The 27,858-nt window shown below is 41.4% G+C and overlaps 1 protein-coding gene and 2 long non-coding RNA genes across 6 annotated transcripts; all 3 read left to right on the top strand.

Annotated features, from left to right (window-relative positions):
• The first annotated feature begins 28 nt into the window (after nt 1-28).
• LOC118495162 lies at nt 29-18,153 on the top strand. The gene is made up of 3 exons (XR_004897488.1): nt 29-38; nt 2,918-2,923; nt 17,966-18,153. It is a non-coding gene; the product is annotated as an uncharacterized LOC118495162 (long non-coding RNA).
• Nucleotides 3,207-11,807, top strand: LOC116053391 (serine/arginine repetitive matrix protein 1-like). Of its 4 annotated transcripts, XR_004897440.1 has the most exons (6): nt 4,081-4,274; nt 6,470-7,965; nt 8,255-8,385; nt 10,668-10,748; nt 10,917-11,037; nt 11,181-11,325. XR_004897440.1 is itself a non-coding variant. In XM_036001627.1 (4 exons), the coding sequence occupies exons 2-4, from the start codon at nt 6,510-6,512 to the stop codon at nt 11,232-11,234; spliced, it is 1,641 nt and encodes a 546-aa protein (XP_035857520.1). In that variant the 5' UTR covers nt 3,207-3,287; nt 6,470-6,509; the 3' UTR covers nt 11,235-11,325. The 4 variants fall into 4 exon arrangements, 2 of the variants coding, with proteins under 2 accessions (XP_035857520.1, XP_035857519.1); XM_036001627.1 differs by lacking the exons at nt 4,081-4,274; nt 10,668-10,748; nt 10,917-11,037 and adding an exon at nt 3,207-3,287; XM_036001626.1 differs by lacking the exons at nt 10,668-10,748; nt 10,917-11,037.
• A 4,303-nt stretch (nt 18,154-22,456) lies between the features above and the next one.
• LOC118495153 lies at nt 22,457-27,695 on the top strand. Its single transcript, XR_004897477.1, has 3 exons — nt 22,457-22,467; nt 22,625-22,627; nt 27,451-27,695. It is a non-coding gene; the product is annotated as an uncharacterized LOC118495153 (long non-coding RNA).
• The last annotated feature ends 163 nt before the right edge of the window (nt 27,696-27,858 follow it).

Genomic DNA, 27,858 nt, shown 5'->3' with positions numbered 1-27,858 from the left:
GAGAAAAAATGACATTCTCATCATACTTGGAGAGGTGTGTAATTTGCGTATACTTATTTTTTGTTTACATTACTTCACGCAGAGACTGGGAGAATTATATGCATCCCTTGGATGTCTTATTTCATAATACAAAGTTTCTAGCTGTCAATACTGGGCCTTGGTGTGGACATGGGGGAACGCAAAGCTAAATATGGAAGAAAAAAAAATGCATGCACAGTAAGAAAGATCTCTGATTTCACAAAAAATGTTGTAGTCTTTTGATAGGCCATTAAATGATGGTTAAGGTTTTTACTTACCGGAGACGTTTTTGTGGGTGTGTGTGTGTGTATATGTGTGTATATGTGTGTATGTGTGTGTGTGTATATATCTATCTATCTATCTATCTATCTATCTATATATATCTATATATATCTATATATATATGAACAGTTGTTTTTTATGAATGTTTGTGGTAGATTTCTGCAATTTAACTGAGTGAATACTACTTTATGATCTCTTGCAGGATCAGCCTGGTTGTAGCGCTATCCTATTGCATGCAGAGGGAGTTTGAAAGACAACCGTTTATCCCGCCCCTCGGATTGAGCCCTGTCAATGGAGAGTTCCCAGACCCAACATCTTGATGTGGTCTGGCCAAGCCTCCAGGAAGAGCGCCGAGTCTAAAAGCCACCATGGGCTTAGCGGATAACGGTGGTACTGCACCCCATGGCCCAGAAAGACTTTTCACATAGACTTTGCATGGCGAAAGAAACGTCTATATTTCAGCGGATAATTTGTTTCGGGGTATATCAACTTACCAGCCCGAACACTGAAAGGGTCCTTGGTTAAAACGTTACGTTTTTAACATTTTTAACATTCACTAGAAGCGAATCCAGAATTATTAAATTTTTTAAATATATATATTCCACTAAGTTAAACCAGTCTCTTATTCACTTGCTGTGCAGAAACCATTCTATACCATTTTACCTCTATAGAAAACTGAGAAGACTTGATAAAACAAAATAAATAGTATGATAATAATTCGAATCCAACGATTTTATTACAGCAGCAGTAATGAGGAACCCGGTCCTCCAGGCGCCGACGGAAGCAGAGGCCGAGAAGGCCATCAAAGAGTTTCTCCGGCTGGCACCTAATCGCCACCACCGCCGGCCAAGATAATTCTTTATTTTAATGTTTAATGTTTTAATATTTGTTTATGTTTTTTATGTTTATTGATTAATTATATAGTTCAAAATAAATGTTTGTTCAGCAAAAAGTGAGAAGTTTACTGGTCTTGTTTATACCAGCGATCCTACAGAGTGATTTAAGATGTTTTCAAGTAATTAGGTTAATAATTGTTTGTCATCTTCTAGACTATGATTTCTACAGATTAGACTGGTATTATTGGACTGTAGCTATAGTTTATTATAAAGTAGTAGTAGTTATAGCAGTAAAATGTTAATTAGGCCCCCTATCTAAAATATTCTCGGTGTACTAAGGTAAGTAATTTGTAATTTATTTTATCAACATTTAAAGAGTAAAGGTATGTTAGGATAACATATACGGTATATAGTGCCTGACATCTGCAGACGGTATAAATGATATCTGGTGGATGTAGAGCCTGACATCCGTACTATGTATAACAGGAAGATGACCACATCTGTAAGATGTATAGCAGATGTTAGAACGATGTATATAAGCCTGCATCTCTACAATGTATTGCATACGTTAGAACGACGTATATAAGCCTACATCTCTACGATGTATTGCATATGTTAGAACGACGTATATAAGCCTACATCTCTACGATGTATTGCATATGTTAGAACGACGTATATAAGCCTACATCTCTACGATGTATGGCATACGTTAGAACGACGTATATAAGCCTACATCTCTACGATGTATTGCATACGTTAGAACGACGTATATAAGCCTACATCTCTACGATGTATGGCATACGTTAGAACGATGTATATTGCCTGTATCTCTACGACGTATGGCATACGTTAGAACGATGTATATTGCCTGCATCTCTATGACGTATGGCATACGTTAGAACGATGTATATATGTATACGTCGCGGAGAGAGCGGCTATATGTCGCTGAAACATAGCGCAGCGACGTCGCGGGGACGTTGTGCCAGTGAGCAAACTACCAAAATACTACATATCCCCGATGTATTTTGATTACATCGCCAATACGTCGCCGCGACGTATGTGTGCTTACTGGGTGTACAATCCTTTTTTTCCGAATTGTCCAAAGAGATTTAATCACATTCTCAATATTTTCGATGAATCTGACAGCAACAACAACTTTATTCTACAACATGATTTTTACGCCGGTGGTTATGGCATTAATGAAAACTATGCAGACTATGCTTTGTCATGAGAAGTTAGCTAGTAACGTTAATGTTACTGTAACGGTAATGAATGAAATCTGAAGGTAGGCTATCTGAGGAAGGTTGCCCCGGTCTACTGTAACGTTATTCGATAGAAATATTGTCGTAACGTTAGTGTTTAACAAATACAATAACCTAATTTAAAAGGCCGTTTAAAATTAGGCTAGGCTAGTAGTAACGTTAACGTAGGTCGAGGACGGAGATTTGACCGAGACACTGACATTTAGCTAGCTAATTAACGTTAGCAGTAACGTTAAGGTAACCGGCGTAACAATATTCCGTAGTGGATACACAACAAATAAAATTGAATGTATTATTTAAAATGACTCAGCTGAGAATATTTTAATGAATGATTAGCGGTAACTTTAACGTTAACGTTACCTGTCAACGGGACTTTTAGTTAACTTATAGCTAGCTAGCTTTAGTTGATACCATTAGCTAGCTAGCTTTCCCAAACGATCAAAAAAATCAACTGGGCAGTACAAACAGTGAGTGTAATGAAGAATTAATTATTTATTTCAGGCTTAGTAAAAATATAAGCAGTGAGTGTTATAAAGAATTATTTCATTCAGATTTATCAGAAATATTGTAGGCTACGATCACCGGAGACCTCCGTTGACCGCAGCGGCAGGTTCAGATTTGAATGTCGGCGTGTGATTGGTGTCGGCGAATCCTACGTTTCCAATTGGTAGTCTACAGTCAAACGGAGCGATTTAATTGGGGGAGTCCACGGTCAGTCGACGAATCAGAACGCGTAACTGAACGTAGACTTTGCACAACGGTAGACTCAACATCTGCTTTTATTTAAAAAAACAAAAAACAAAACAAAACAACAGAACTAGAACGCCGATAGTCTATTGGACAGCCGCACACAGAGTTCCAGTCCTTTTCCACACAACCCTTTGGCAAGGTAAGTCGCACTTTACAGCAGAGCTAAAACTACTTTTTTACTCAACTCTTTCTGTTTAGTAGAGCCGTATTGTGTTGGGGAAGGAGTACATTTACTTTCCTCGCATGTTTCTGTCAAATAAATATCTTTTTTTATCAGTTATATTCCAGCTATCAGATGTGCTGTCTGTGATCAGGAGATGCAAATGCGCTTTGTCTCTTGCACAAAACAATTTTAATTATTAAATGTTGCATTACCTGTTGCCTAAATTGCATGTGCACAAAGTTGACTGCATGTGTAGTGTTTCCTTGCCCTCGAGGACACTTTAAATTGACTAAGAAGTTTGCAGTCCCAGCACTTGTGACATTTTGCAGTTTCTATCACAGATCACATGTGAATTAAAGATTATTTCTCAAACGTATGACTAAATACGTCCTGTTTTAAAATGATCTGTGGGTTGTTGATCTAAAACAAAACTGTCTTGTTGTGTTACAGTGAAGGTGTCTTTTGAGCTAGTCGTAGAACTTTCATTGTAGTGTTTTTATTATTTTTATTATTCTGACTAATAGTAGAAATATTGTTTAATATTATCATTCAAACTGTAGCCCAATGTCGGACTGGCCATCCTCTATGGGCCGCTACTGCTATATATATATATATATATATAATCAAATAATAACAATAATTTGTCTTGTTATTTTTCAAAAAGTTATTTTTATTCGCGATCATATGGAGAAAAACGACACTACCCACAATCCGAAGCGTTACAACGACGTCATTGTTTGGTCCAAGTCGCTGTTGCCATGGAAATGTTTACAGTACCGTGTACCCGTGAACGGCGAGAGCGAGCAACTACAATAGAAGTCTATGATAGTTTCAAAATGTTTTTTTTTAGCGCCGAATCCATTATCACTGACCACCACCACCACGATAAAAGACAATGAATCGCGGCACGAAACAACCAAAGGGGGGAGCCGAGAAAAAGAGAGAGAAAACAAAGATAGCACGGTTGGCTTCCAGTGAAAAATATGCTAAATTAAGTGATTTATTTTCCAAACAAAAACAGTGTGTTGCTTCAGCTAATATTAACGTTAGCAGCTGTATATTTTGGTGAAACTGTTGTAATTTGAACTATGGCCGTGCATTGCTCTTTCCGTGTTTTGGTGGAGCTGTTGTATGATGTAGCTAGCTAGCTACTGTGCTTTAACGTCGAGCCGGTGTATTTGTGCTGGATGTGCCTTTAGTGGAGCGGATCATGTCGTAGCACCGCCACCTAGTGGTCTGCAGATGCTTTAAGATGTTTAACTGTTGTCGGCACATTTTTGCTTTTTATGTTGTTTTTTTTGTATGTTTTATGACATTTGTGTAACGTTGGTGCATAGAAATATAATGGCATGAAACTAATTTGACTTTTGATTGATTTTACCATGGCAATGGTACACCTTTCTGCTACGTTGATTTTTTTTTATTTTTCTTTCAATGGGTTGGTGTGGTTTGATAATAGGGTCTGTGTGTTTCAAATGCCAGGGCCGTTTTTTGATCCGTCGTCCGTCACTGCTGTAGCCTGCTAGCTGCAGCTATAGTATGTCAATGGATGTATGTACTGTATATGTGTCTGACATACATTCATACTTGATTGATTTATTTGAAAGTACATTATACTGTAGTCTGAAGTCTATATAGTATAGGTATAATTATTATTATTATTCTGATGTTTGTGGCAGACCTTTTGCATTTTGTTTAATCAAGCAGAGTGCAATAATGATGTGTGACCAGATACATATTTCTCAGTTTATTTAAGTTCAGTTAGAAGGTTTAGTTAAAGCCCATGTTGCAGGGTTTATTTTCTAATGAATTTGTGCAATTCGTTAGCCTAGACTGCTAGCTAGGTAAATATTACGACTGCCTTCAGAGTTTCCTATATTTGCGTCCACGTTGTCAACATAAGACATGTTGCGTTAGTGCTCCTTTTGTACCATCATTTTATTGAATGAAATGTTAAGCTTTGCTCCTACTAGATGGGTGGGTTTTTGTTAGCTACATACAAAGCTAACTGGCTATAGTTAGCCTGTATGCTAGCGGAATTAGCTAACGTTGCATAACCAGCCAGCAACTTCGGCAATCAGCAGTAGTTTCGGTAAGCTAACCACGACAGTTATTGTCGCCCACAATCAACCTCTCCTGCTAAAAGCAGTCAATCTGCAGTGATGTTTGAAATAGAGACGCCTGTGGATGTGTTAGCTGTCGTGGTTAGCTCGCCGGAACTACTGCCGAAGCTGCTGCCTGGCTACACAACATTAGCTAATTCCGCTAGCACAGGCTAACTATAGCCAGTTAACTTTGTGTGTAACGTAGCTAACAAAAACCCACCCATCTCGTAGGAGCGAAGCTTAACATTTCATTCAATACAATTATGGTACAAAAGGAGCACTAACGCCACATGTCTTATGTTGACAACGTGGACGCAGATAGAGGAAACGACGAAGACAGTCGTAATATTTACCTAGCCGTCTAGGCTAACGCTGTTGCGCTAACGTTAGCAAAACGTCGGCGTAGCTTTAGCTAGCTGTCTAAACTTGTGAAACACTGAACAGCATCCCCATCCAAGTAATAAATAAACACTAGGCAGATATGTTGTTACTGGAGCTAGTAGGGTCCATCAAAACGTAAGATATCTAATCGAAAATGTGTTTACAACGTCTGGGGATTTCACAGGTGGGACTGACTGACAAGTTAGCCCATAGCTAGCATGATGCCTTCTATTTCTAGATCTAGCTAGATTACCAGTACGTATCTGAACTAACAACATGATCACTGTCACTCGATATAAAGAAAACATTGACTTTCACTCTGTGCTATTCACTGACAGTAAAAACACCTCTTCCACCTCTTCCTCATCCCAGTAAGTCACCATAGTTCTAGTACTAGACTGAGGCACGTCTCCCCAACGTGACGTCATCACCGAATTGCGTTAAAAAACCCACTAAACGACTAAAACGGTAAAAACTGGCCTTTAGCACTATTTGGTGACATTTTTAACAATGATATACATATGTTGAGTGCTTTATGTACCCATTAATCAACAGTGGTGGTTAACCTGCAACATGGGCTTTAAGTGAAATAACCTGCTTAGTGTGCTGCTTGAAACAATAATGTGATCAGTGAAGTAATTGCTGTGTCTGTTTGTGTGTTTGTACTTGCAGTTTCACAACGCCAGTATACAAACGAGAAATCATCGAGAAAATGTTTAGATCCATTTTTGGACTAAAATTCTTTGCAAGACCTCGGTCTTCAGGAGATATGGACTCTTCTTCGAAGAAGTCCAAACGAAGGAGTGAGAGACCTTCATCTCCTGAAGACCTCAACCCTCCCACCATCTTGAGGGAGCACGGACGACGGGGTGAGAGACCTTCGTCTAGTGGAGGCACCAACCCTTCTACCATCATGAAGGAGCACAGGCAAAGGGGTGAGAGCCCTTTGTCTTGTGCAGAAAACCAGCCCTCTATCACCAGGCAGCAAGAACGAAGGAATGTGAGCTCTTTGTTCATCGTGGGCACCAACCCTTCTACCATCATGAAGGAGCACAGGCAAAAGGGTGAGAGCCCTTTGTCTTGTGCAGAAAACAAGCCCTCTACCACCAGGCAGCAAATACGAAGGGGTGAGAGCCCTTCCTCTTCATCCTCTGAAGACGACCAGCCTTCTTCCACCAGGCAGCGAGTACGAAGGTTTGAGAGCCCTTCCTCTTCATCCTCTGAAGACGACCAGCCTTCTACTCCAAGGCGGAAGCAAGCATGGAGAGGTGAGAGCCCTCCGTCTTCATCTTCTGAAGACGACCAGCCTTCTTCCACCAGGCAGCGAGTACGAAGGTTTGAGAGCCCTTCCTCTTCATCCTCTGAAGACGACCAGCCTTCTACTCCAAGGCGGAAGCAAGCATGGAGAGGTGAGAGCCCTCCGTCTTCATCTTCTGAAGACGACCAGCCTTCTTCCACCAGGCAGCGAGTACGAAGGTTTGAGAGCCCTTCCTCTTCATCCTCTGAAGACGACCAGCCTTCTACTCCAAGGCGGAAGCAAGCATGGAGAGGTGAGAGCCCTCCGTCTTCATCTTCTGAAGACGACCAGCCTTCTTCCACCAGGCAGCGAGTACGAAGGTTTGAGAGCCCTTCGTCTTCATCCTCTGAAGACGACCAGCCTTCTACTCCAAGGCGGCAGCAAGAAAAAAGGGCTGAGAGCCCTTTGTCTTCATTTTCTGAAGACGACGAGCCTTCTACCACAAGGAGGCAGCAACAACGAAGTAATTTGTACTACTTTGTAGACTTCAACCTTTCTACCACCTTTAGGCAGGATGGAGGAATTGGTGAGAACCATCTGCCCTGCGTTGACATTGACCACCCTAGCATCTGGTGGGAGCGCGTACGAAGGGTCAACCCTTCAAACACCTTGAGGCAGGACGGAAGTGGTGACAGCCCTTCCTCTACATTTTCATCTTCTGAAGACGACGAGCCTTCTACCACATGGAGTCAGCAAGAAAGAAGGGCAAATAGCCTGAGTGCGAGAAAGGAGAGGGAGAAGATAAAGAAGGAGAGGAAAACGTTTGGTCTGCTTTCAAGAATATACATTTGGTGGCTCGAATGGAAGATAGACCGCTGTGCCAGGGAAATCCAATCAACCTGTGAGGATGCGTGCTACCTCCAGGTTCATGGTAAGAAAGTAAACTTACATTTTGTCAATTTTTCAATTTATTTTTATCTTACAGTGGGCACATATCCCTTTCATGAGTTAATTTATGTATCTTATTTAATTATCATGGAGAACAGAGGAAACATACTCAGTTAAGCTAAGATAGCTCTTATCTCACTTATGGCGCCAGGCCAACATATATTTTTAACAACTTGCAACAAAACAAATCTGTTGACTATTTCCTTTTGGGAGGGGTGCGAGTGTACAACTGGACTACAGACTTAACCTTTCATATATGCTGTTGGTTACAGGTCACTTCAGAAATCCAGAGATAATGGCCAAGATCCAAAAAGAGCTGCTTGACCGAAGGAATGAGCTGGCCGTTTCATATCGCAGACAAGTAATTAAGTTGGAGATGGAAGTGAGGAAGCAAAGACTGAAGGTAGAGAGGAAAAAATAGATATGAAGAAGATGGAGAATATCTCTGAGTTATGCCACAACTCAGAAAGCCCAGATATGTTAAATCTTCGCTACGGGCCAATGCCAGTCAGGTCACGCAAACTCGGACTTGCTAACATATATCATTTAAGAGAATAGGAGAGCAATCAGAAAAATGGCACCAAATAGAGAGAGGTAATTGAGGAAAACGGCAAACATTTCAGATTTGACAAAACTGAAGTAAAGAAAAGTAAAATATTCTTTTACAACATTAGCAACCACCATCAAATATCCTTGCAACCACTTGATATACCCTAGAGTCAAAAGCATTGTGCAAATAACAGTGTCCTAACTTAACGCCACCTGACCCAATCTAATTCATCCTAACCTAGCCTAATTTAACCAAGGGTAGCCCAACACATATCCTAATTTAGCTTTGGTTAGGTTCTGGCAGATTCCTTAGGGTTAGGGTTAGACCCTAAAAGACAGTAGAAAGAAGAAAATAAGGCAAGAATAGGTTGAAAAAAACTTTGAAGAAGGGCGCCCGGATAGCTCAGTTGGTAGAGCGGGCGCCCATATATAGAGGTTTACTCCTCGACGTGGCGGGCCTGGGTTCGACTCTGACCTGCGGTCCTTTGCTGCATGTCATTCCCCCTCTCTCTCCCCTTTCATGTCCTCATCTGTCCTGTAGAAATAAAGGCTGAAAATGCCCCAAAAAATGATCTTTGAAGAAAAAAAGACAGAAGAAAAAAGTAAGGAAGAAAGGCAAGAATAGGTCAAAACAAACGACAAAACCTTCAAAAAAAAGCGACAGACTTGGAGAAAAAAAGTAGAAGTAACTACAGTCTTGTAACTGAAAAACATTTTGCAGAAAATGTCACGTACCCCCTGCAGTTCTTTTGATCAATGGATCACAGGTGGAGTGGGTCCTGAGTCCCGAGAAGACTTAATAGTAGATTTAATAATATATTTTATTTGTAATGCACTTTACATTTGGAGCAAAACTCAAAGTGCTACAGTTAAGATCGTAAAAGCATGGTAAAAACATCAATATAAAATACAAATAGACAGCGCAACGACTTGCAGGGTTAATTAAAACTCATAAGTTCTGCTAAATAGAAATGTTTTTAGTCGGTTTTTAAAAGTCTCAATAGTTTGAGGTGCTCTCAGATGGTCGGGGAGGGCGTTCCAAATCCGAGGAGCGGCAGAACAGAAAGCCCGATCACCCACGGTGCTGAGCTCAGTCTTGGGGAGAAGGAGGCGGTTTGAGTTCGTTAAATGGAGGGATCGAGTTGTAGTTAGAGGGGTGAGTAGTTCCTTCAGATGGGGCATTTCCATAGATGCACTGGAAGGTAAGGATTGTATTCAATCCTGGTGGAAACAGGAAGCCAGTGAAGTGAATGGAGAACGGGTGTGATGGGGTCGTATTTTCACACTCTCATCAGGATCCTTGCTAGTCTGGCTCCGCCCTCCTACGTACTTCCGCTCAATTTTCGGTGTGTTCCGTGCCGTCGTCCGTTTGAGGCGTTGTCGGCCTTCATTTTGGTCGACCTGACATGCTCAGTCGGAGACAGGGCAGTCGGGACTTGTTACAGTAATCCAGTCTGGAGGAAACAAAGGTGTGGACCAGTTTTTCAGCATCTGCTAAGGTGAGTGTCCTCCAGGAGGCGCTACTCCAGCCCACCTGCTGCTGCTGAATGTTCCTTTTTTTGGTTCATGCTTCATGATGATGATGATAACAGGTAAACAGCCTAACCCATTTTATTGTTTCATTGCACTGATTCAGATGTAGATTGTATTCATCTTTTGTTTAGAAGTTTTTTTTTTATCATAACAAGCTTTTTATACTTATCTTTTAAGTTAAAAGCATACTATGTAACTTTTCCTGTTTCGGTCCTCCTACAGGTTGTTAGACCACAACCTGTAGGGGGACCGAAGAGGGAAAAGTTACATAGTATGCCTTTAAAGTAGCAATACCACAGTGTAAAAATACTCCATTAGAAGTAAAAGTACTCATTATGAAAAGTTGACAATATATGAAACATTATGAAAGTGAATTATTATTGCAGATGGTGAGTAAGCAGCATTGTATTGTTGTAGCTAGTCGAGAGGCAGCTCATGTCACGCCCCCACCTGCCGTGACTTCTGCACGGTGACAGTCTGGTGTGTGTGTGTGAATGTCTTTTGGTTTATTTCTTCATTTTGTTATGCCTGCTGTGTGTTTGGTGTGTTTTTTGTTCTTTTTGTCTGTCTGTGTGTTTCTGTTCCCGCCTACATTTTCCACAGAGTGAGGACACGCCCCCCCGTTGATTCTCCCCACACCTGGTACCAACTCTAATCAGCGCACCTGCAGAGGAAACATACTCAGTTAAGCTAAGATAGCTCATCTCACTTATGGCGCCAGGCCAACATATATTTTTAACAACTTGCAACAAAACAAATCTGTTGACTATTTCTTTTTGGGAGGGGTGCGAGTGTACAACTGGACTACAGACTTAACCTTTCATATATGCTGTTGGTTACATTTCACCTCAGAAATCCAGAGACAATGGCCAAGATCCAAAAAGAGCTGCTTGACCGAAGGAATGAGCTGGCCGTTTCATATCGCAGACAAGTAATTAAGTTGGAGATGGAAGTGAGGAAGCAAAGACTGAAGGTAGAGAGGAAAAAATAGATATGAAGATGTGTGTGAATGTCTTTTGGTTTATTTCTTCATTTTGTTATGCCTGCTGTGTGTTTGGTGTGTTTTTTGTTCATTTTGTCTGTGTGTGTTTCTGTTCCCGCCTACATTTTCCACAGAGTGAGGACACGACCCCCCCTGTTGATTCTCCCCACACCTGGTACCAACTCTAATCAGCGCACCTGCTGCTCATCCTGCTCCATCACCTGCCTTCAAATGCCAGTCGGACTTTCCTCTCCCTGCCCGATTGTTGCTTACCACTGAGTATGCTTTTTCACCAGCCTTTGAGATTTGTATCTAGTTTTGTATCTTGTTTTTGTACTTACCTGTCTGCTCCGCTCCCTCACGTTACTAACTGGAAGATCTCTGTTCTCAGAAATAACCCACCTTGCTGCCAATAGCCACGCCACGCACTGGAACGTCAAGTCTGCAGCCCCACTTAAGAACACAGCCCAGCACCCTCTCTGCCAGTCCAGCCATCTTCGGACCCAGCACCCTCTCTGCCAGTCCAGCCATCTTCGGACCCAGCACCCTCTCTGCCAGTCCAGCCATCTTCGGACCCAGCACCCTCTCTGCCAGTCCAGCCATCTTCGGACCCAGCACCCTCTCTGCCAGTCCAGCCATCTTCGGACCCAGCACCCTCTCTGCCAGTCCAGCCATCTACGGACCCAGCACCCCCACTGCAGGCCCACACTCACAGCTTCAATAAAATAAGATTCCTTACCACCTACTCCAGTCTGCGCCTGAGTTCTGATCCTCCTTCCTGACAGCTCATTGTGTTTAATTTACAACATTGCATCATATTTTATAAAATGATCATGTGAGGAGGAATAAAGTGTCATAAAATGAAAATGCTAAGGTGCAACAACTCAAAATTATACTTCAGTATTTGAGTATATTCAGTCTTCCACTGGTGAAGAGGAAGATGAAGGAAATGAGGCTGGAGAAGAAGGTAAAGGAGATAATTAGAAAATGCATTTCCTGCGGAAAATGCGTGGGAATGCTGAATTGCTAAAGCTAAACCGGTTGAATAGCTTAAATCAGTAAGAAGAAGTTGAAGTAGTGAGAATAGTTGAAAAATTGGAAATCGTTTTAATACATATGAATTTCATTATAAAGTTAAAAGCTTATGCTAAACTGAACTGTTGGCTTTAAAAGTTGAACAATGACAAAATATGTAAAACATTGCGAGGTTTGAGTTTATTTTCTAACTGATAATGAATAAGTAGAGAAGTCTCACAAATGCAGAAATATAAAACAAATTGTATGAAAAACCTTAAAGCTCAAATGCATTGCACTATACTGCTGAAAGATCTTGAAAATTGTCAGAGTTAGAAGCTGAACTGCATTACCTAAATAAGTGAAGAGCTAAAACACATCTTTAGAAAAGCTGGAAGCTGAACTATAATACTGTCAAAGATGAAAGTTGAAATGAATTGCCTGAAAAGGCTGAAAGAAAAAATACTTGTATTATTATCAGACATTAAACACTGCATAGAACGAAAAAGCATCAATCTAGCTGAGATGAGATGGGAAATATATTGCGTAAAAAGAAGGGGGCTGAAGAACTTTGCACTGAAAAGGAAAAATGAAATGCATTAATGACAACCATGTTCTAAAAAACATAATATACAATGATATTAAGGCATCGATAATGCCTAAATATGGGTTGTTAGTTAATATGTTATCTGAAGTTAACTGAAACAATGAAAGTCTGAGGTCTTTAAAGTAACTTTTATATTGAGTAATACTGTTGGAGTTTGATGGGCAAACATATTCTGCATGTTACAATTAACAACAGTCCTGACATTATGTACATGAAAACAATGGCATGATCTGGAAAATGTAAAGGTAATGAAATGGTGTGTGGATCTTTGTAAAATATCGTGAAAAACAGATCATTGGTCTCACTGTTTTAACAGATGATGCAGACAGTTGACCTGCTTACAAATATATTTTAATTTCATTCAATTATATTACTATTTTGGGTCAAAACTGTTGTAGTAATTAACACCATAATTAATATGTTTCAAAATGCAGTTGTAGTATCAGCAGTAATAAATTACAGGAAGTCATATCAGCAGTTCAAATACAAACAAGCGTGATACAATGTGCATACTGATAATAATAATATTTCAAATTATTATTATTATTATTATCATTTCAAATGACAAATGCATGTAGAAAGAGGAGTTTCCAAAAAACAAAGTACCAAAGAATAAAACTTGGAAATGCCCTCTAACAGTCTGTAAAGATGATAGCTGACTTTAACGGTTTAAAGGTCTTGTACCTAATACCAAAGTAAGTGAGTGAAACATGTATTAATAACAAATTGGTTAGCAAAACCAAAATCCATAATGCCTAAACAGTAATTGTTTTCTACTACTTCTACATCTGTCATTTATCTGTTAGAAAACAGATCACGAGGGAAAGGAAAGGTTGATATGAAAAATAAATGAATTATATTAATTGTGATAAAATAAAAAAATAAGCATGCGCTTCTGAGGCATATAAGTTAGATATTAATAAATAAATAAAATAAAATTGTTGTCATACTGTTTAGAAAGGAAGCCAGTGTGCCCGACGGGTATGTTCCAATGGTTTAGAATATATATATATATATATATATATATAAATAAATAAAAAGAACAGAAAAATACAATAAAACAATTCTTGCAAAACCAGAATCCATAGTGCCTAAACAGTAACTGTTTTTCTACTAGTTTTGTAAGGCAGGGCCCAACAATATACAGTGGTGTGAAAAAAGTGTTTCCCCCCTTCCTGATTTCTTATTTACATCTGTCATTTATCTGTTAGAAAACAGATCACGAGGGAAAGGAAAGGTTGATATGAAAATTAAATTAAATATATCAATTGTGATAAAATCAAATGGCTCCATAGTGTATCTTTCAATATACAACATTGTTAACGTCGGCTTCACTCTGCCTGCGTGGCGTGAGCATGGTGTTTCTGTTGCGTGTCAGTTGCGTGGCGGCTTGCTTGTCACATGAAAAATAGGCGGCAGTCCTATTTCTAGCATGCACACGTTTTCGGTGCCCATGAGACGTGCGTGTCACGCAGGCAGTTTGTAAGCTCTAACCTGGGAACATGGGAGCCGAAATAGGAACGGACACGCCACGCAGCTGACACGCTCAGGCCACGCAGCCAGTGTGCAGCCGGCCTAAGCCCTACCATTAAAGGCTTTTTACATGGTGGTTAGACTGAGGCTAATATCCCATGTTTGGTTCAAGCTGCAGTCGCCCTGTACTGACACTTGCTGTCATTTTATCCCAACATTTAGCTCAGTTTACTGAAATCCCACACAAATATATATATATTTTTTTACATCTGTCCTCTCTTCCAGATTCAGTTAGTTCAGATGCATGTAGCAACTAAAGTAACTGAAAAGTTTCCCCCTTCAACTGGCATATATCTGTTAGAAACAGATAGAGGGAAAACAGAAAGGTGAATTAAAAAAAATAATAATTAAAATAAAAGATATGAATTGTCCTGAAACAGAAACATAAGCATAAAATGTATAAATAATATAAGGTGGAGATAAATAATAAAAATAACTAAAAAAGTATTGGTGTCATACTGTTGAGAGAGGCAGGTAGGTCAGTAGAGTATGTTTCAATGGTTTACAATATTGTTCAACCCTACAAATAAAGGCTTTTCACATGGTTAGACTGAAGGCTAAAATAAAATAATGTATCCCGACATTTAGCTCAGTTTACTGAGCCAGAGAGAATGTGAAGCAAAGGCAGGCAGGTGTCATCTCATCCTCTGCTTGGAAGAATGACTGGGACTAGCATGAAGGTTAAGGTGTCCCTGTGTGGTCCAACAGTGATTGTCTGTCCATTGTCTGTCCATTGTTGATGGACAGTTAAGCTGATGCTGCTGCAGCATCTGTTGTTGGTTGTTGTTGTTCTTCACAGTGATGAAGGAGGTGAGGCCATAGCTGGCGGTGTCCTCACAGAGGACACAGGAGAACTGTGTCTCTCGTCCAGGGGAAAGTAAACGTAATGAGTTATAGTCTATAACAGCCACCCACCCTGAAATTGGGTGGCATGTAAATGTGGGGTTTCAGCTGGTAGGTACCAATACACCAGAAAGTGCGTGTTACATATAGAACACGTACTTTCTGATGTATTTCTGCTAGCGTAAATGATAGCAGCTGTGTACAATGCTGTACACAGCTGCTGAATGTTTAGGGCTGTACTTGGGATGTACAGCCCAATATATCTTGTAAATATATCTCATAATAATATGGTTACCTGAAACAATTATGACCAATCACATTATCCAATACTGCCAAAACTTAACATTACCAAACAAAATGAGACCAACAACAATGAGGTATCCTAAAAAAAAACACAACATAATGCTCAGTGGATTTTTGACATCTGGTACAGCTGCAAATAAGACACCTTTAAATTATTAGACCATAATGTATTTTATCATTGCAAATTTCATTAATTTAGTTTTTTAAATCAAACTGTTATCACTTTTGGTATTAGGTACAGACCTTTGTTTCTTTGCTGCCGTCTTTATGGACTGTTAAAGGACATGACACAGTATACAGGATTATGATAACTATAATAAGTTCTCATCACACCAGAGTGGAGACAATGCTGCGGTTTAGAAATAAAATGAGGTCCAGAAGTGTGTTCTTATCTGTGGTGGAGCTCTGAACTGCCCAGGAGTTTGTGGAACAGCTGAGTGTTTCCTTCAACAACAAAGCACTCGCTACGTCTTGCTCGTCTCTTTTCTTTCTCTCTCTCTGTGAAATTAAGCTGCGTTTAACTGCGCTTGAAAGCCCCTGTTTTTGGTATGAATGTTAAAAATGTTCTCATACTGTCTGTCTGCATATACCTGTATTCACCCTCTGTCTGTGTTCTGTCCTCTATATTGAGAACTTGGTTTATTCAAAATGTTTGATATCAATTAATTTGATGTGTTAAACTTAATTCCATTGTAAAATACATTCAGGAATAGTTTGCAGGGAACCTTTATTTTGAAATTCATGGCACGTAACGTGTTTACATTTCCGTAGATAGTAATAGTAGTAGAAGAAGAAGTAGGCTAGAGGAAACATGGTCTCCGAGTTGGACTATTGATTTTTCCCACGCCCACGACAGCATTGGCTGTAAGTTTGGTACTTCTTTCTGTCATTATTTAACCTGCCTTCTTTATATAGCTGTAGAGTCAGTGAACCTTGTTGATTGAATTCATGTTATCTGTTGCGTTTGTTTGCTAGCAATGCTATTCTGATGTTAATGCTAGCGCAATATGTGTGAATTTACGCTGTATGCTAGTAACACTATTCTGATGTTAATGTAGCCCGTAATGTGTGAATGGACAGTTAGCACATTGTTCACGTGTTGTATATGAATAGTTTAAGATAGCTTAGTAGGCTATAGCAACTTGCTGTACAAGAGACTGTTATACTACCTGGCTAGCTAAGATAGCAGCTATAATGTTACCCAGCATGCCATTCGGCGGTGTAGCTACATTTGTAAATGTAAAATTATTAGTGTTAGAAACTGTTTAAGTCACAAATTGTTATATGCTATGGTGTTTTATCCTTTTAAAGAAAGTTGGTTGTGGGTTATTAATTGTTGTGTTATAAAGTTACTACCATGAGTGAGAAGGGTACGCAGTTAACAGGGGTCCCAGTGCTGCGACAGAGGGAAAATTAAAAAAAAAAAATTCCGATCCCCAATCCAGCTATTTTGTCAATATCGGGGCCGATATCCGATCTTAATATCACCCAGTGCACCCCTAGTTAACTGTATAAAATAAACACTTTATTTATATTTAATTAACAGTATTTGTGATTTTTAGATTTTCTTGCCTGAAGTACAAAGATAAAGTTCTCTTATGAGATAAGTTTCTGTTTTTGTGGCTGGAAAAATTAATAATTAATTTAAAATTCACAAACAGAACAAACTGAACACGTTGATCCAACAGAACTAATAAATACATAAATACATGAATCAACAGTCGAGCCAACAGAAAGCTAACTTTGTTTCTTTATTTTTTATTCACACATAAGTTTTTGTGTTCAAGTAGCCTTCAGTTTTCTTCTCTGGATGTTTTTAATAAATAAGTCAGTCACAGTTCATAAACACAACACAGCATAATTAATGTCACAAAGATGTTTAAAAGGTGAATAAAGTGAGTTGAGGTAGATTTATCTTCCAGTTCCTCCCTGATGGAGACCTGGTATCAGATATACGACACAGACACAAACATACCATAAATACTCATTTTTCATACATAAACTAGTATTTCTATAAAGTGAACATCAGCTAATAGCAGTTTTAGAAAGCAGATGGTTCACAGCTGCTTTGTGCTGCAGTAGAAGAAGATGTGACAGTTTTATTAGTGAGACTTTATTCAGTTGATGTTTCTAGATTTGGATCATCAGCTGTCATCATCGGGTCAACACGAGGACAAGAAGCTGAACATTGTTGACATGTTGACTCTCATGTTCACTAACTGTTCATGTTGTTAGAACTGGATTGTTAAACATCACTCACAGCTGAATATGAAATGAAAGTTTGAATGATTATATTTCAGTTATTGTCAGTGAAGTTGTTAATAAATCATCAGATGAAAACCTGCAGCTGTATTGTGTCTTGTTCTCTCCATCAGATGTCTGTGAACTGGAACTGGACACAAACACACTACACAGAAGACTCAAACTGTCTGACAACAACAGGAAGGTGACATGTGTGGAGGAGGTTCAGTCATATCCTGATCATCCAGACAGATTTGACCACCGGGCTCAGCTTCTGTGTAGAAATGTTCTGACTGGTCGCGGTTACTGGGAGGTCGAGTGGAGAGGAGAGGTTCTTATATCAGTGAGTTACAGAGGAATCAGTAGGAAAGGACGCAGTGACTGTGTGTTTGGATGGAATGATCAGTCCTGGATTCTGAGCTGCTCTGATGATGATGGTTACTCTGTCTGGCACAATAAGGAACAAACATCCACCTCCTCCTCCTCCTCCTTTGTCTCTAACAGAGTAGCAGTGTATGTGGATGTTCCTGCTGGCTCTCTGTCCTTCTACACAGTCTCCTCTGACTCACTGATCCTCCTCCACACCTTCAACACCACATTCACTCAACCTCTTTATCCTGGGTTTGGGGTCTGGTCAGCTGGTTCCTCAGTGTCTCTGTGTCCTCTGCAGGACTGAGAGTCTCTCCTGTGGACAGAAACACTGACTGAAGATCAGCTGCTGAAATCAAAGTTCAGTCTGTTCACCATCACACACACTCTGCACTGTGAAGCAGATCTGAGACTCAAACACAAAAACATTCATCTGATTTCATCTCTGGGATTATCAACATTTGAACTGTTGGACTAAAAACACTTCATGATATGTAACATCTAAAAAAGAATCAACTGTTATTGGTTACTATTATGTCCTTTATATTTTGAATCATATTGTAATATATTTAAAATTTGGAAAACAAATGTCTCTATAAACAATCATCATATAGTCTAATGTTTCTAAATGATTTTAATAAAATCTATACGTTTCATCCAGTGCTTAATTTGTAAAGTGGGAGGTCCCGGAGCGCAGAGGGGGGTTGGATCCGGCGACTCAAAACGGGGGTTGGAGGTAACGGAACCAAAACAAAAATTACACCTGCCTACGTAGCTTCTCTGACTCTGACTAAAAAAGCCTAAACAACGCTGTGTGTACATCAGGGCAATGTTTATTTTTATTTCAGAACGTGCACTGCATCGGTGCGACATGTAAAAAAAATTAAAAATACACTGCAACGATCGTTTTCAAAAGCAGCAACTATCCATCGGACAATTAAAACATAAAACCCACCGTGGTCTCCACATTCTTGATCGGCAGAAACGATTTTTGCTTGTTTGGGATCCGACTGGCCAGCGTATTTGAAAAAGTTAAGCAAACTTTGTTGTCTTTTTGACATTTTTATTCTCAACCAGCACAAGCGCTTGTGTCACTTGGAGTGCAGCGCCGCGCTGTTGAAGTGCCGATCCCCTCCCTCCGTTCCTCTCCCCCCTCTGTCTTACCCTGAAAATTCACCTCAAAACGCATTGAAAATGCAAACACAAGACTTTTGTGGAACTCCAATGGGGAATCAAGACTAACAAGACAGATAACAACATTGAACACTACACAAACAGTAGTTTATTTTTTTCATTTAGGCGACTAATTTTTCATAGTGACACAGGAGGTGCCGGATCCAATAAAAAAGGTTCCGGATCCAACGTCGGAGGTGCCGGAACATGTTCCGGCGTGTTCCGGTTCAAATTAAGCCCTGGTTTCATCTTGAGGGAGATCATTTGTTCATTTGATCATATCATGATTGCATTCATCAGATGACTCTCTTTACTGAGATTGATACAACAGATATAAGTTAAGTTCTTGTGGGCTACAATCTGTCAGATATAATTGAAATCCAGTATTTTTGAGGCAGAAACAACCTTTCTGTGTAAAGGTAGGGGCTGCGATCACTTTTTAGCAGAACAGCAGAAGCGCGTATCCCTCCCTCCCGCTCCAGGTGACTGATGGACGGACAGGTGCTGCTGTCGGTTCACTTTCCTTCTTCAGTTGTCGGATGGAAAGTTGGAGATGTTTCCAATCAGCAGAAATCAGCTGGGACAGCCAGCCAACACAAAAACTGGGAGTCCAAACACTTTAATTAATGTTGACTTTGTGAATATTATATCTGAACTTTTAGCTTCAGTCTTCATCACAGACTCCAGCAGTTTTGGACAGTACCGAAGCCAAGTGAATGTCAAATCAATCTGAGCATCACAACTAACTGTTTTAGACACAGATATGGTAATAATAATGCTCCACAATGCTGTCAGATTGCATTTTTCTTTTTTAAGTTGTCACATTTTCTTAAGGGGAGGACCACTAAACCTCCTGCCAAATATGGTCACCCAAGTCTTTTCACCAACCTGGGAAAAGTGCCCTGTGTATAATAGAGCCATACTATTCATTGGCCCACTTTCATGGCATTGACTCAATCATTCTCACCTGACTTCATTCATTCCCAGTCATGGTCCAAACTCACCTGACTTCATTCACTACTAATCATAGCCTACTCTATAAGTACCACCCATTTCCTTTGTTCTGGCTGTCAGCAACATGAGGCAGCATGTGAGGGCTCTCTGTCCTCACAACTCAGATGCAAATCCTATGGTCGTGCGTAAAAAAGTGAGTTTACTGCCTTCCTCATATATTGTGTTACTTTAATGGTTATTTGGAAGTGGATGTGATTTAATGCTTGATCAGTGTATATTGGTAAATGCTGAATTGTCATCTTGCCTGTTTGCCTTGAGGCTACAGGAGTAATATTGTGTGTAAGTGCGCAGTGCACATGATTTAATTGTAGCCTTTAGGAAATACAAGTATCCTCAACCTGATTTAGTGCAATGTCCTATGTAATTGTTCAATTAACGTTTGTCTGTATATAGTACTCTATAATTTAAGCAGTGGTAGGCCTACCCCTCACCCCCTCGGGTAAGGGTACTTGTATGTATTGTTTGTTTAGGTATTTAATCGTTAAGTTACTTGAATATTATATGTTGATTAACTGTATTGTAATTTGTGTCTCTGTTTATCATTTATAGAAAAAACCACATAACTGTCAAGCCTCATCATCTGCTTTCGCCCCTAATGTGTGCAGAGTAAATAAATGGCTTAAACGGAAACACCTGTTGTCCTTCATGCATTCTTACCGATGCACCATGGCGATGCTCAACTCCTAGAACCCAATCCAAAGATAGAATTCTACATGTGGTCCTTCGAGCCGGAGTCGTGAACATTGTCATGGCTGAAGGGCAGTCACCTCTTACCCATGGAGTTCTCCCCCCCTTCCACTACAGTCTAGAACTTTGGACCCCTCCAGAGGAGCTGCAGCACCACTTGCTGGCCGTTCTAGGCGTTACAGGCCAATTGAAGCACCAAAGTTCCCTGATCTAACGAGAGAGGATGAGGTACAATACAGGATGTTGCGAATGGCACTGAACAATTTACTTGACCCAGATGAATCTGAGGAAGTTTCACATTCTTCTTGATCATCTAAAGGTGGACCCGGCCAAGCGCTTGGCCTCAGCCTATTCATATGCCCAACAGCCATTCACAGAAGCTCTAAAGGCCCTGGATGAACGTTATGGACAACCACGTCAGTTGGCACTCAGAGAACTGAAGAACATAATGGCACTCCCTCCTGTACGTCCTGGAGACGGTCATGGCCTTGACGCCTTCGCTCTGCGGGTCCAAGCGCTGATTGGGCTGCTAAGAACTATGGCAGGCCAAGGCAATGCAGAACTCCTCTGTGGTTCACACGTAGATAGGCTACTGGAAAAACTCCCAAACGAGCATGTGAGCCGCTTCAAACGTCATATGCACCGAAGCCAGGTACATGCCGACTATGACCTCACCGACTTTTCGGAATGGTTGCAAATGGAGTCCCGCTGCCAACCTAGACGGGATTACATAGGCCCGTATTCCTCTCGATCAAAAAGACCACCACAACACTCCTCCCACACAACCACAACTATACTCCATGGAACTAACAGCACTGGTGAGCGCCAAATGTCTTCAAGGTCCCCTTGTGCCTATTGTAGCTCCACAAGTCATCACATAAGCCAATGTGCCGATTTCAAAGCCCTAAACAGGCAACAAGTCATAGTCTGGATCAAGGAAAATAAGAGATGTTGGCGCTGAGCCCGACCCCATGTTGCAGCTAAGTGCACACTAAACAGGGACTGCAATACATGTAAGAGGAGACATCTACAGATATTGTGCGAAATCAATACCAGATCTGAGGCAAATCTTACCTTGTCAATTCCTAGGCTCAGACCCTGTACCTTGATCGCCCGAGTCACACAGGTCATGTCCTTTTGAAACTGGTCAAAGTCATCCTGAGGAATTGCAGTCGCACCCTGGAGACCTTTGCACTTTTAGATGATGGGTCAGAGCGAACTATTCTTTTGCAAAAGCAGCTCAACGTCTTAAGCTTGATGGGGAACCAGAGGACTTAGCCCTTAGAACAGTAAGGCAAGGAGTGGAGATACTTCAGGGGGCCAGTGAGCTTTGCCTCCAGTCCTGGTGAACTTCACATCAACCATGCTTTCACAGCTGACCGCTTTGCACTGTCTGAGCATACAAACCCTGTTCTTTCCCTTCAAAGGAGATATAAACACCTACGTGGACTAGCATTGACACCAATGCATCAGGTGACCCCACTACTTCTAATTGGCTCAGATCATAATCATTTGATTTCACCTATAGCCCCAGTCCGATTTGGCCCACCAGGAGCACCAGCGGCAGTCAAGACTCGCCTTGGCTGGACAGTGCAAGGCCCAACAAGGGAGATAGAACCTCTCCCTTCTGTTTCCAAGTGCTACCATATCTCTATTACCTCTAACGCAAATGATTTGTACCAAAATGTGGAACGGCTCTGGCAATTGGATGCAGTCCCTCATCGCAATGAAAGGGCCGCCACACGGTCCAAACTGGATAACCAAGCCGTTAACTTGCTCGAGGCAGCCACAGAGAGGGTCTTGGTGGATGGAGTCCATCGCTATGCCACACTTCTCCTAAGAATACCAAATATGCCTCTCCTAAATGCTTCTCCACAGGCGGTGATGGCCAGGCTGCGTGCCATTGAATCAAAGTTGGGAAAGGCTCCAAAAAAGGCGGCAGCCTATAACTCTAAGGTGTCTAAACTGGAAGAGGCAGGTCATGTGACAAGACTTACAGCAGAGCATGTGGAAGGCTCCCGAGAGGCATGGTATATACCCCATCATATGGTAACCCATAAAATGCAAAGAATCGTCTCGTCTTTGACTGTTCGTTTGAATACAAAGGCCAACACCTGAATAAGACCTTACTACCTGGACCTACATTGGGGCCTTCCCTCCTGGGAGTTTTACTCCGCTTTCGAGAGCAAGCTGTTGCCATCAGTGGTGACATAAAGAGCATGTTTCATCAGGTTCGGTTTTTGCTCCAAGATAAGCCCCTCCTACTTTTCCTCTGGCGAAATATGAAAGTTGATTCACCCCCAACCATCTACCAATGGTAGGTCCTGCCCTTTGGGACTACATGTAGCCCTTGCTGCGCTACCTTTGCCCTCCAAAGACATGTTGAAAGTCATACTCAGCCAAATGATTCAGTGCGACATTCAGTGGAAAGGATTCTACGTTGACAACTGCCTCCAAAGCTTCCCCACTGTTGCCATGGCTCAACAGACTCTTGATCAGCTGAGGTCTATCCTGTCATCTGGAGGGTTTAACATTCGACAGTGGGCTAGTAATGACCCAATGGTCATTAGTCACTTACCCTCAGATGCAAGATCCGAGAACAGCGAGTTTTGGCTGTCCAAAGACACTACACCCCCAACAGAATGCACTCTTGGGCTTCAGTGGAACTGCCGAACAGATTGCCTAGGCTACTGAGGTCAGGCAACACAATCATCCACCACAACAATGCGGTACATTTATCATGTCCTTGCTAGCCTTTATGACCCCGTGGGGTATCTTATCCCTTACACCACCAGAGCAAAGGTCCTGATTCAGCGGCTGTGGGACAAGAGACGGGAATGGGATGACCCCCTGTTGCCCTCTGATTTACTCTCTGCATGGAATGCCTGGAAGACCGAATTGTCAATTTTACCGACAGTGACTATGTCTCGATGCTATACATCTAGCGGCATCCCCTCCCCCTCTAAACAAGACCTCCATATATTCTGTGATGCATCGGAATCAGCCTATGGAGCAGTTGCGTATCTTCGCTCAGAGGGCGAAGCGGAACAAGTCCAAGTTTCCTTCTTGCTTGCCCAATCTCGTGTGGCACCAAAGAGACAACAGTCAGATTCCTAGACTAGAGCTCTGTGCAGCTCTAGTAGGTGCTCGCCTTTGTGACCTCCTCAGAACAGAACTGACTATTCCTATTCGACTTACCATCCTGTGGTCGGACTCTACCACAGTCCTTGCTTGGCTGCAAGCAGACTCATGCCGCTTTAAAGTTTTCGTTGGTACCAGAGTGTCCGAAATACAAGAACTTACCAACTGCCAAGACTGGAGGTATGTCAATTCAGTCAACAACCCAGCTGATGACCTCACCAGGGGTAAACCACTGGTAGAGATTCAGCAGCTTAACCGGTGGAGCCAAGGCCCTCAATTCCTTTATCATCTTTCTGCCCCAAATCCCTGAGAGCTCCAAGAAGGATGTAGAACACCACGAGCTTGAAATTAAGCCTTCCTTTTGTGGCGAAGTTGCCACTACCCGATCTGTCCCAGATTTCAGCTCTTACAAAACTTACCAAGCCCTCCTCGATGCCTCAGTCTTGTTAACACATACTCCAGATACCAATGTAACCCTTCCATCAGTTGATTACCTTCAGGTGGAAATGAAAATTGAGTCAGGCGCAGATGGATAGCTTCAGAGAAAATCTTGCTCATCTTAAGGCTCAGAGACCCCTACTGTCAACCAGTCACCTGCTCACTCTTGCACCAGAAATCTGCCCCGACACAGGCCTCATTCGTGTTGGAGGCAGACTTCGGTGGAGTGAACAGGAACCGGATGCTACTCACCCCATCGTCCTTGATCCTAAACACCCAGTGTCTAAGCTGCTCATTCAGGAGTATGATGAAAGGTTGAAACACCCTGGTCCTGAAAGAGTTTTCGCGGAGCTCCGAAGGCGGTTCTGGATTTTGAGAGGGAGAGGCAATACGGAAGTACCAACGTGGTTGTGTTCAGTGCCAACGGTGGCGGGCAAAGCCAGTGGTTCCCAGGATGGCAGATCTCCCAGTAGCACGTCTACGGCTTCACAAGCCTGCCTTCTATTTAACAGGAATGGATTGTTTTGGACCGTATAATGTAAAGCTTGGACGTCGGACTGAAAAGCGATGGGGCATTATATTTAAGTGTTTGACAACTCGCTGTGTGCACCTGGACCTCCTTTGTAGTCTTGACACAGATTCTTTCCTCATGGCCCTCCGTCGCTTCACTGCCCGCAGGGGCACTCCCTTTGAACTCTGGTCTGACCAGGGCACCAATTTCAAGGGGGGAGGAGAGAGGGAACTTAGAGAGGCCGCAAAGGAACTTAGTCCATCCTTCCAAGTTCAACTGGAGAAACAAAGGATTCAATTTCGTTTTAACCCCCCCGTATGCCCCACATTTCAGAGGAACCTGAGAACGGGAAATTTGTTCTGTCAAACAAGTCCTGCAAAGCTCCCTTGGTGCTCAACTGGTCACGGCAGAAGTCCTGATCACTCTGTTGATAGAGGTTGAAAATATCCTCAACTCCAAACCTCTTGGCCACGTTTCCTCGGATATTGCAGACCCCGACCCTGTGACCCCAAATCTTCTTTTGATGGGGCGGCGGGACTCCTCTCTGCCTCTGGTCTCTTATCCAAGCTCTGAACTCATCAGTCGACGGCAGTGGCGTCATAGCCAAGTGTTGGCTGATCACTTCTAGTCTCATTTTATCAAACGCTATCTACCCCACCTCCAAGGCAGACAGAAGTGGCAAACCCATAAGGGGGAGATGCATGTTGATACAGTTATGATCATGGATCCCCAACTTCCAAGGGCTCTATGGCCTGTTGGTCGCATTTATGAAGGTGCTGCCAAGTAAGGATGGTCATGTCAGGACGGCTGAAGTAGCGGTAGGAAACAAGTCCTATGTCCGTCCATTTTCCCGGCTGGTTAAGCTTCCTGCAATACCTGATGAACCCCCAGATCACTCCTCATAGTATGACTCTTGGGAGTGCAAATCCCTATAGGATTTGGGGGCGGCTGTAGAATAGAGCCATACTATTCATTGGCCCACTTTCATGGCATTGACTCAATCATTCTCACCTGACTTCATTCATTCCCAATCATGGTCCAAACTCACCTGACTTCATTCACTACTAATCATGGCCTACTCTATAAGTACCACCCATTTCCTTTGTTCTGGCTGTCAGCAACATGAGGCAGCATGTGAGGGCTCTCAACAACTCAGATGCAAATCCTATGGTCGTGCTTAAACAAGTGAGTTTACTGCCTTCCTCATATATTGTTACTTTAATGGTTATTTGGAAGTGGATGTGATTTAATGCTTGATCAGTGTATATTGCTAAATGCTGAATTGTCATCTTGCCTGTTTGCCTTGAGGCTACAGGAGTAATATTGTGTGTAAGTGCGCAGTGCACATGATTTAATTGTAGCCTTTAGGAAATACAAGTATCCTCAACCTGATTTAGTGCAATGTCCTATGTAATTGTTCAATTAATGTTTGTCTGTATATAGTACTCTATAATTTAAGCAGTGGTAGGCCTACCCCTCACCCCCTCGGGTAAGAGTACTTGTATGTATTGTTTGTTTAGGTATTTAATCGTTAAGTTACTTGATGTTATATGTTGATTAACTGTATTGTAATTTGTCTTTCTGTTTATCATTTATAGAAAAAAACACATAACCGTCAAGCCTCATCATCTGCTTTCGCCCCTAATGTGTGCAGAGTAAATAAATGGCTTAAACGGAAACACCTGTTGTCCTTCATGCATTCTTACCGATGTACCATGGTGATGCTCAACTCCTAGAACCCAATCCAAAGATAGAATTCTACACCCAGTGTTGTTAAACAGGAGGAATGTGAGGTACAACAACAGCCTGTTAACTGCTACTGTTGATTCTGCATCAAGCTGCAGTTTGGACATGTGCAGCTAACTGACTGCAGCTGGAACATCTGGTGGAGCATCACAGCTGTCTTAAAACAAGGACAGATGTTGATGACTGCTACACTTGATTATATCAATAATTCATAATCAGTTAGCCTTGTGTGATGACAAAAACCAAAGTTTCTAAATGTCTGACTTGTTTTCATCCCAATACTGACCTTACTTCCTTGACCTTTTAATGGTTCTGCTATTACCTTCTGCTTTGGTAGCACTAGGGTTACAACCTTTCTGCCTAATGTCTGTCTCATCTTATTGCTTTTCCCGTCTTTTATTCCTGTTGGCCAGTCAGACTCTTAAAGTTTGGATTTTAGTTCTCTTAAAAACCAGTAACTGACACTCTGTAGATATGATAGTTTTGTCATTGTGGAACAAACAATCCTTCATGTACATAGACTCTTTGTCCCAAAAACTCTAAGGATTAATATTATTATAAAATCTAATTTTATTTTTCTTTGTAGTTTGAATTGAGGATTTGAAAGTATAACATGTGTGCAGAGTGATTTGTGAAAAAAAAACGGATGGGGGGTGTTAAGTTAACTGACTTGAACTTGACTTTAAAGTATAAGCGGAGCATCTGTTTGATATAGTTATTTATTCCATACATGAGCACGGCTCTGTTCATCCGTCTCCATCATTGAACACAAGTGAACTGGCAGACACTAAAGAATGATGGAGCAGCAGGAAACAGACCAGGTCAGATAGTAAACAGCTGATTTATTCATCTGACTTGTAGAATAACCTCAATGATTGAATTGTTTTAAATGTCTGGGAATGTGGAGCAACTAAATGCTAAATGAATGAAATAAAACAAGGCCACATGCTGATTATTTGTGACTTGATTTGATGGATTTATTCTTCCTGTTGTGTCTGTGTTTAAACTCCTAATTAAAAGGTAAAGTTTCCATCCACTAAAAATTCTGTTGTTGCTGCTGACATACTCAGATTATTATTCTGAGAGTCTGACAACATTATGAAAGGATCCCTACAGAGATAGACCTTTTAGTTAAAGAGTAAGATCCTTTTAGTTTAACATGAAACAGCCCCGAAAGCACCATCACCAAACC

This window comes from Sander lucioperca, chromosome 5 (genome assembly GCF_008315115.2).
Source record: "Sander lucioperca isolate FBNREF2018 chromosome 5, SLUC_FBN_1.2, whole genome shotgun sequence".
Classification (NCBI taxonomy): domain Eukaryota; kingdom Metazoa; phylum Chordata; class Actinopteri; order Perciformes; family Percidae; genus Sander; species Sander lucioperca.
This window is presented reverse-complemented; position numbering and strand designations above follow the sequence as displayed.

Coding starts and splice junctions, on each gene's coding strand:
- LOC116053391 (XM_036001626.1), top strand. CDS start 4,207: ATGAATCGCGGCACGAAACAACCAAAGGGGGGAGCCGAGAAAAAGAGA. Junction 7,966..8,254: donor GTGCTACCTCCAGGTTCATG/GTAAGAAAGTAA, acceptor TGTTGGTTACAG/GTCACTTCAGAAATCCAGAG. Junction 8,386..11,180: donor TGAGGAAGCAAAGACTGAAG/GTAGAGAGGAAA, acceptor CATTTTCCACAG/AGTGAGGACACGACCCCCCC.